Genomic DNA, 10000 nt, shown 5'->3' with positions numbered 1-10000 from the left:
TGTGGACCTCGTTGAGACTAGATTGCTATTTACGAAATGAAGCTGTTTCTTAGCTTGTCACGAGAGTTTCAACTAGCCCACTAAACCTGGCTAGATAATCTGACCCATCCATATATAAACAAATATGTATCTAATGTCTGAAAGCTGAAAGTAGCCTTTGTATCTAAGTTTAGAGACTTAAATATATGTTTTTTCCTTTCAGTGACACAGTCATCAAGCCACTGATGGTGAAATTTGAAGGCGTCACGGAAGAAAAAGTGGCAAGCGACTACTTTTGCTTAGGTAAGAGTGCTGACTTTTGTTTTTGTTTTTTTTGGAGGATACAAATCTCATTTCAGTTCACTTATAAATGACTTACATATGCTTTCATCTGGCCTGGGCTACATATCGACACTGGAATAGCCATCAGTGTAAGGTATTTAGCCACAGAGGCTATTGCAATATGCAACACACAAGCAAGGGCTTACTTATCGTATCATCTGGCCTGGGTTTACATAATGGCACTGAATTCCCCTTCAAGGTTAAACATTCATACCTTTTCTTGCAACCTCATCAGTGAATGGACAACCACAAGGTTCCTTTGACCCTTGGTCGATCACGACCCCAAAAGGAATTGTTCCAGACTCCCAAAGGATTTTCGTCAGTGCCACGAAGGATATCATGGGGCCGACGCTGGAAGTAAGTCTAATTAATATTAGACTGCCTCTCAAACTTGTTCTCTTCTCAGGTTTTCTTATAATTATGTTAATTTCTAAATTAATATATGGCAATATTTGGTAATTTTTCATATCTGGTACAGATAAACACATCAGAATTGTAAGTGTAGCTGTTTCGATAATCTATACAACAGAGGAAGCAGTAAAAATTGCTATTTACACGCTGTTATGTATCTATCATTGACATAAAAGCGAACAGAATTATAAGGAAAACTAAGAAGAATCACTACATCATTAACTTCCTTAATGCAACCATTGTGTTAAACAGAATCTAATTACTGTCATTATTCAAATCATTACTCTTATCATTATTAGTTTGCGTTTATGTGTCAGTGTAATATGATCTCACCACTCCTGTTTACAACACTTTAAACTCTCCAGTCATAAGAATCTGGCTTTCCATTCAAGATTAGACCTACGACAATACAACTGATTCATTCACAATTCCTTCATTCACAATTCCTTCTCTGTTTACATTCCAGAACTTGGGTAGCTTAATAGCCATGCCTTACGGGTGCGGAGAACAGAACATGCTTACGTTTACACCGAATATATACGTTCTTCAGTACCTGGAGGCCATTGGGCAGCTGACTCCAACGATGGAACAAGATGCCAAGAGATATATGGAGGCTGGTGAGGGACAGTTTAGTCTTTTTTTTCTAAATCTTTGCTTAGGTATTGCAACTGCTTTTTGTCCGGTGCTGTCTCAGCTTCTAGTACAGCAGTCTACAGACACTGTAGAGCTGTGAAGATATTATTTTGGACATTAAAATAATATCTATAAGAAAGAATTAAGGTTACAGAGCTCATGTGAATTGGGAAACCTGTGACCTTTGTCTACCGTGGGCCTATAATCCTAAAAAAAGTAGGGCGGTTGTCTTGGGGTTTTCCCTTCCTCCTTGTCCTGTGCAATCTTAGTTACAGGTAAGGCGTGACCTACAGTCACTGTAGAGACGATAAGCCAACGTCAAAAATGCGTAGTATCCTAAATAAGTTCTACAGTAGAGAAAGTTTATGTTACAGAGAAGCTCATTTAGCAACAGGGGACCTTTGCCCATAGGCCTACAGGCCTAATAGAAGAAGAAAGAGAGAGGGGGCCTAAATCTAATAGAGAATACTGAGCAACTTGAAGGCTGCTTTGTCTTCCATAGGCCTAATAAAAGTAGGGAAGAATGAATAGGCCTAACTTTAAAAAATAAGATAAGCAATGTTGCATCACTTTTAATCTCAGTTTAATAGATTTTCTAGACCTTCCTATACTTCTAGCTTTCGTTAGGACTAAAGTCCTACAAGGAAACTATCCTTAACCGCCTTTCATATTGCAGGATACCAGCGAGAACTGACTTACAAGAGGAAAGACGGGTCCTACAGTGCTTTTGGCCAGAGCGATAAAGAAGGATCTACGTTGTTGACAGCCTTTGTCCTACGGTCCTTTGGCCAAGCTGCTGAATACATCTCTGTAGGTTCCTAGGTTCCTCTGGATTCTTTTGAAGGATTTCTATCATTTTTCCTTCTTGAGAAGGATTTATTTTAAGGATTAAAAGGTAAATTTAAATTCCAGGTTGACGAGAACGAGCTGGAAGCGAGCAGTGACTGGCTGCTTGGACTCCAAGATAAGGATGGATGCTTTCCTCTCAAGGGAACTATTCACCACAAGGATCTCCTGGTAATGTCGAGTGTTGTGTAGTGGAAATGATGTGAAAATTGTGGTCTTGGGGTTTGGTAGATTGTACTGCCAAGGAGCTAAATGTTTTCCATGAAACTGTGCAGGTTTTGTAAGTAGGAACTATGATTATGCAACTTTTTTAGTATAGGGTTCCTGGTTGCATCCTGCCTCCTTAGGAGTCTATCACTTTTCTTGCTATGTGCGCTGTTTCTAGGAGCACACTCTTCTGGATGTTATTAATTATTATTATTATTATTATTATTATTATTATTATTATTATTATTATTATTATTATTATTATTCAGAAGATGAACCCCATATATATAGAACAAGCCCACCAAAGGGACCACTGACCCGAAATTCGAGCTTCCAAAGAATACTAAGGTATCATTCGAAAGAAGTTACAGAAGGTGATGGGAAATGGAAAATACAGAAAGAAGAGATCAGTCATTAGAAAACAGATGAATTAACAAATGAATTAATGAATAAATAAATATGTAAGTAAATTATTAAAATACAAGGAGAATTGTATTAGGACAGAGATGCATTGCATCTTCGCTTTAACTCCTGGAGTTCCAGTTGCAAGAAAGGAATTACTTTCTTGTATCCACTGGAAAACAGTTTGTTGTTTCGCAAATTAAACTCTAACAGGGAATTTCATCTGTATCCTTATTCCAGGGAGGCATTGACGGCCAGTCCCTAGTGCCAATGACAGCCTACGTCCTGATATCAATGCTGGAATCTGGAAAAGTCGACAACGCAACAGCAGTGACCAACGCCATCAAGTGCATCACATCCACAACCAAAACTGACCCCTACACAAACGCCCTCGTAGGCTACGCCCTGGCCCTCGCCTCTGACAGCCGAGCTAAGGGCATCATAGACAAGGCCTACAATGCCCTGACGACTGACCCCGGCGCCCTTAATCAGCCAACTCTTGTGGAGACGGCTGGATATACACTTCTGGCCATGATGAAGGTGGACCAGAATGCCTATGTAGACGAGGCTTCAAAGCTTGCCAAGTTGATCTCTAGCAACAGGAATGGGCAGGGTGGTTTTGTGTCCACTCAGGTAAGTATCACTATTATTATTATTATTATTATTATTATTATTATTATTATTATTATTATTATTCAGGAGATTGGCCACAGTTACATAAAACAAGCCTATAAGGGTCAGTGACTTGAAATTCAATGTAATTATTCAGGTCCCATTCATATGGAACAAGCCTACAGGTACCATTGACTTGAAAATATTATTATTATTATTATTATTATTATTATTATTATTATTATTATTATTATTATTATTATTATTATTATTATTATTATTATTATTATTATTATTATTGTACTTAGGAAGCAGGCCCCCTCTCAAGCATACTTTATCAAACGTGATGGCTACCTCAGCATTGTTACTCTTGTAGAAATTCTTCTCTATTTTTCGAATAGTGGCTTTTTTCATACTACTCAAACCGTCTAGTAGAGCACCTATGGAGGTCATTAACAAATGTAGGTTCAAGATCGATGTATATCTTTCAGCTTATACAGATAAGCTATGATATCATAGTCGTCAAAGTCATTCAGGGTTTCTCACTCTCTCGTTTTCTTATAGTGAGCTTTCGTCTGTAGTTACCAGACATCCTCTAGGCTAGGAGGCTGAGGGTAGACTGCTTCTGGTGTGGTGTCCATCCTCCTTTTATTTGGGGTCATCAGCAGGGGGTCTGCCCCATGCTGATCTCCTATTGGCTAGTGGCAGAAAATCATCTTTATCAATAGTTGCTTGAGATAGGTCTCAAGCCACTTTCGCCATGCCGATGTTTTTGTTCTTGTAATCTTCTAGACTTCCTGAGGTGCGCAGTGATGCTGCTGTGCGTTGCGTAACATCATGGCTAATATGACTGTTGTTGCCTGCAGGAGTATATCGTTTGGGGGCGTTGTCATCCGTAGAGTTGTCGTGGTTGGTGGTGTCGTTGTTGGTGTCAGGTCTCCCATACTTGTGAGGAGGAGAAATTCTTCCTGTGTTGTATTCAGTGTTGGTTTTATTTGCTGGATGAGAAGCGCCTCCAGCAGGCGTAACCTATGGGCATCAGGAGACTTAATGATGATCTTAAGTGTTCTGGATGATCACATCCCGGGAGATGGCCTCTTGATGTTTGGTGCGGGCGTGGTTCTGAATAGCCCCTCTTGGTCATGGCAGGAGAGTCTCTTAGACAGGTGCATGCTAGTCATACTAACGTAGGCGCTGCTGCTAACATGGACTCGGCATGAGTATTGGTATACGTACCTGTAGGGAGGCTTATTTTCCATAATTAGGTCGTGCATCCTCCGTTTCTGGTAATAATTAAGTTAATTTTCTTGGTGTAGTCAATTGGGATTACATAATCGTAAATAATCTTCTTAACGGAGTCCTCTTCTTCACAGTAATGGGAACTCATGAAGGCTTTATAATATAGCTTGATATCATCCTGGGGGCGGGGCTGCGGGCTCTCACTACCGTACAATTTCTCCAGGTTCTGTACGGACTTCTCTACGTTAATTAACTCTATTCGAATAAGATTATATTACGAGTAACTTTATGGAGGTGCGGTCGAGATCCTGATGAGTGTCCTGCCAGGTTGAGCAGTGGGAGAGGGCTCTCCTGACGAAGGCCCTGACGGTCATGCTTTTGAATATGGCAGGGCACTCGCTGTCACCATTGAGGCAAAGTCCAAGGTTGGTCTTCTTTGTGTAGACAGAAGTACGGAGGCTGTCTTCCGTCTTACTCACAAGGACGCCGAAGATCAACCTTGGACTTTGCCTCAATGGTGACAGCAAGTGCCCTGCCAGACGTATGTGGTGTACCAATACTCATGCCCAGTCTGCGGTTGCAGTGGCGCCTACGATGGTATGACTAGCATGCGCCTGTCTAAGAGACAATCTTGCTATGCCCAAGAGGGGGCTATCAAGAACCAAGCTCGTACCAAACATCAAGAGGCCATCTCCTGGGATGTGATCATGCAGAACACTAAGATCATTGGGAAGGCCTCTGATGCCCATCGGTTACACCTGCTGGAGGCGCTTCTCATCCAGCAAATAAAACCAATACTGAATACAATGGAGGAAGGATTTCTCCTCTTCAGGAGTAAGGGAAGACCTGCCCCCAACAACGACACCACCGACCACGACAACTCAACGGAAGACAACGCCCCAGAACGAGATACTCCTGCAGGCAACGACAATCCTATTAGCTTTGACATCCCGCAGTGTTACGCAACGCACTGCAGCGTCACCGCACACTTCAGGAGGTATAGAAGATTACAAGAACGAAACCATCAGCATGGCAAAAGTGGTTTGAGTCTCGGCTCAGGCAACCAGTGATAAAGAAGATTTACTGCCACCAGCCAATAGGAGATCAGCATGGGGCAGACCCCCTGCTGACGACCTCAAATATAAGGAGGATGGACACCACTCCAGAAGCAGTCCACCCTCAGCTTCCTAGCCTAGAGGATGTCTGGCAGCTCCGGACGAAACCTTGCTATAAGAAAACGAGAGAGAGAGAAACCAAGAATGACTTTGACGACTATGATATCATAGTTTATCTGTATAAGCTAAAATACATACATCCATCTGGAACCTGCATTTGATAATGACCTCCATAGGCGCTCTACTAACCTGTTTAAGTAGTACAGAAAAAGCCGCCATTCGAAAAATAGAGAAGAATCTCTATAAGTGTAACACTCAATAAAGTACATTATTATTATTATTATTTTTTTGTCTATCACAGTCCTCCAATTTGACTAGGTGGTATTTACAGTGTGGGGTTCTGGGTTGCATCCTGCCTCCTTAGGATTCCATCACTTTTCTTACTATATGCACCGTTTCTAGGATCACACTCTTCTGCATGAGTCCTGGAGCTACTTCAGCCTCTAGTTTTTCTAGATTCCTTTTCAGGGACATTGGGATCGTGCCTAGTGTTCCAAAGATTATGGGTACAATTTCCACTGGCATATCCCATATCATTCTTATTTCTATTTTCAGATCTTGATATTTATCCATTTTTTCCTTCTCTTTCTTTTCAACTCTGGTGTCCCATGGTATTGCGACATCAATGAGTGATACTTTCCTCTTGATTTTGTCAATCCACGTCACGTCTGGTCTATTTGCACGTATCACTCTATCTGTTCTGATACCATAGTCCCACAGCATCTTTGCCTGATAGTTTTCTATCATTCCCTCACGTTGGTGCTCGTACCACTTATTACTGCAAGGTATCTGATGTTTCTTGCACAGGCTCCAGTGGAGGGCTTTTGCCACTGAATCATGCCTCTTTTTGTACTGGTTCTGTGCAAGTGCCGGACATTCGCTTGCTATGTGGTTTATGGTTTCATTTTTCGTATTGCACTTCCTACATATGGGAGAGATGTTATTATCATCTATCGTTCTTTGAACATATCTGATCCTTAGGGCCTGATCTTGTTCCACTGTCATTATTCCTTCAGTTTCATTCTTGAAGTCTTCCCCCTGTAGCCATTGCCATGTGTCATCTGTCTCATGTGTTGTCCGTGCATTGGTTTGTTGTGCCAGTCCTCTGTTCTGTTTGTCATTCTCCTGTCTCTGTATATTTCTGAGTCTTCATCTACTTTTATCAGTCTTTCCCATGCACTCTTGAGCCATTCGTATTCACTGGTTTTCAGATATTGCCCCAGTGCTCCGTTCTCGATGTTGATGCAGTCCTCTATACTTAGTAGTCCTCTCCTTCCCTTTTGTGTTATGTATAATCTGTCCATATTTACTCATGGGTGTAGTGCTTTGTGTATTGTCATAAGTTTCTAGTTTTCTGGTCTATGCTGCGAAGTTCTGCCTTCGTCCACTCCACTATTCCTGTGCTGTATCTGATTACTGGCACTGCCCATGTATTTATGGCATTTATTATAAATTTTTTTTTTGCTCTATCACAGTCCTCCAATTCGACTGGGTGGTATTTATAGTGTGGGGTTCAGGTTGCATCCTGCCTCCTTTGGAGTCCATTACTTTTCTTACTATGTGCGCCGTTTCTAGGATCACACTCTTCTGCATGAGTCCTGGAGCTACTTCAGCCTCTAGTTTTTCTAGATTCCTTTTCAGGGATCTTGGGATTGTGCCTAGAGTTCCAATGATTATGGGTACAATTTCCACTGGCATATCACATATCCTTCTTATTTCTGTTTTCTGATCTTGATACTTATCATTTTTTCCCTCTCTTTCTCTTCAACTCTGGTGTCCCATGGTATTACGACATCAATGAGTGATACTTTCTTCTTGACTTTGTTAATCAACGTCACGTCTGGTCTATTTGCTCGTGTCACCCTATCTGTTCTGATACCATAGTCCCAAAGGATCTTTGCCTGATCGTTTTCTATCACTCCCTCACGTTGGTGCTTGTACCACTTATTACTACAAGGTAGCTGATGTTTCTTGCACATTCTCCAGTGGAGGGCTTTTGCCACTGAATCATGCCTCTTTTTGTACTGGTTCTGTGCAAGTGCCAGCCATTAGCTTGCTATGTGGTTTATGGTTTCATTTTTCGTATTGCACTTCCTACATATGGGAGAGATGTTATTTCCGTCTATCGTTCTTTGAACATACCTGGTTCTTAGGGCCTGATCTTGTGCCACTGTTATTATTCCTTCAATTTCCTTCTTTAGCTCTCCCCTCTGTAGCCATTGCCATGTGTCATCGCTGGCTAGTTCTTTAGTCTGTCTCATGTATTGTCCGTGCATTGGTTTGTTGTGCCAGTCCTCTGTTCTGTTTGTCATTCTCCTGTCTCTGTATATTTCTGGGTCTTTGTCTACTTTTATTAGTCCTTCTTCCCATGCACTCTTTAGCCACTCGTCTTCACTGGTTTTCAGATATTGCCCCAGTGCTCTGTTCTCGATGTTGATGCAGTCCTTTATACTTAGTAGTCCTCTCCCTCCTTCCTTTCGTGTTATATATAGCCTGTCCGTATTTGCTCTTGTTTGTAGTGCTTTGTGTATTGTCATATGTTTTCTGGTTTTCTGATCTATGCTGCGAAGTTCTGCCTTCGTCCAATCCACTATTCCTGCGCTGTTTCTGATTACTGGTATTGCCCATGTGTTTATGGCTTTTATCATATTTCCGGCATTGAGTTTTGACTTGAGTATCGCCTTGAGTCTCTGCATATATTCTTTCCTGATCGTGTCCTTCATCTCTTGGTGTTTTATATCCCCTCCTTCCATTATTCCCAGTATTTGTATCCAGATCTCATCTATGTGTTTGATGTTGCTCCCATCTGGTAGCTTTATCCCTTCAGTTCTCGTTACTTTGCCTTTTTGTATGTTGACTAAGGCGCATTTTTCTATTCCAAACTCCATCCTGATGTCCCCAGATACAATCCTTACAATCTGGATTAGGGTATCAATTTCCTTGATGCTCTTACCATACACTTGATGTCGTCCATGAACATCAGATGGTTGATTTTGTTGCCTCTTTTCTTGAGTTGGTACCCGGCATCCATCTTCTGTAGTACTTTTTGTCATGGGAATCATGGCTACTACGAAGAGTAGTGGGGACAGTGAGTCACCCTGGAAGATAATAATAATAATAATAATAATAATAATAATAATAATAATAATAATAATAATAATAATAATAATAATTATTATTATTATTATTATTATTATTATTATTATTATTATTATTATTTTCACGTCTGAATAATAATAATAATAATAATAATAATAATAATAATAATAATAATAATAATAATAATAATAATAATAATAATAATAATAATAATAATAATAATAATAATAATAATAATTATTATTATTATTATTATTATTATTATTATTATTATTATTATTATTATTATTATTATTATTATTATTATTATTATTATTCAGACGTGAAACCTAAGCTTCCAAAAAATATTGCAACATTCTTTGAAAAAAGTTGCAGAAGATAAGAAATACAGAAAGAAGAGATAGGTTATTGTGAAAAAAAAAAAATTAATGAATAAATAGATAAGTAAAAGGTGAAAAAATTATCAAATTACAAAGTGAATTGTTTCATGGTACAAATGAGTACAGAATTTTTTCTATATAATGTCTTCTTGATTTCACAAATAGACGTTGTAGTCTGTGAAGACTACAACTTTTGGCAGTGAATATGAACATTTGTAAATTTTCAATGCATGTGACCAGTTGAGTAATAATTTGAAAAAAAATCTAAAATTCTCAAAAAATCTTCCCCCAGGACACCGTCATAGGCCTACAATCTTTAGCAACGTTCAGTGAGAAATACCCGTCACCCAAAGGATCCATGAACCTGGGAGTTACAGCAGGTAACCAGACACTCTCTTTCACACTGAACGAGGAGAATCGTCTTCTACTGAACACTGAGTACATCACCCAATCTCCCCCCTTCAATGTCACTCGAACAGCTACGGGTGAGGGCTGTGCTTTGGTCATGGTGAGTTTGGAATGGTTCGTAGAGCTAGTTTTGAGTTTTTTTTCTCCTCCCACAGATCTTAAAAACTATTGAGGCTAGAGGGCTGCAAATTGGTTTGTTGATCATCCACCTTTCAGTCATCAAACATAACAATTTGCAGCCCTCTAGCCTAAGTAGTTTCTATTCTA

General features: G+C 39.9%; 1 protein-coding gene across 1 annotated transcript in view; it reads left to right on the top strand.

The window, feature by feature from the left end:
• The window catches only part of LOC135205063 (alpha-1-inhibitor 3-like), a 27118-nt gene extending 17213 nt beyond the window's left edge, over window positions 1–9905 (top strand). Inside the window, exons 20-26 of the mRNA XM_064235335.1 lie at window positions 203–282; window positions 557–678; window positions 1199–1349; window positions 2042–2175; window positions 2278–2382; window positions 3061–3453; window positions 9618–9905. Coding sequence (XP_064091405.1) covers window positions 203–282; window positions 557–678; window positions 1199–1349; window positions 2042–2175; window positions 2278–2382; window positions 3061–3453; window positions 9618–9905 — 1273 coding nt within the window. The remainder of the gene's footprint in view (window positions 1–202; window positions 283–556; window positions 679–1198; window positions 1350–2041; window positions 2176–2277; window positions 2383–3060; window positions 3454–9617) is intronic.
• The last annotated feature ends 95 nt before the right edge of the window (window positions 9906–10000 follow it).

Source organism: Macrobrachium nipponense, chromosome 48 (assembly GCF_015104395.2).
Source record: "Macrobrachium nipponense isolate FS-2020 chromosome 48, ASM1510439v2, whole genome shotgun sequence".
Classification (NCBI taxonomy): Eukaryota; Metazoa; Arthropoda; class Malacostraca; order Decapoda; family Palaemonidae; genus Macrobrachium; species Macrobrachium nipponense.
Note: the sequence above shows the minus strand (reverse complement) of the source record. Positions and strands in the feature narration are given on the sequence as shown.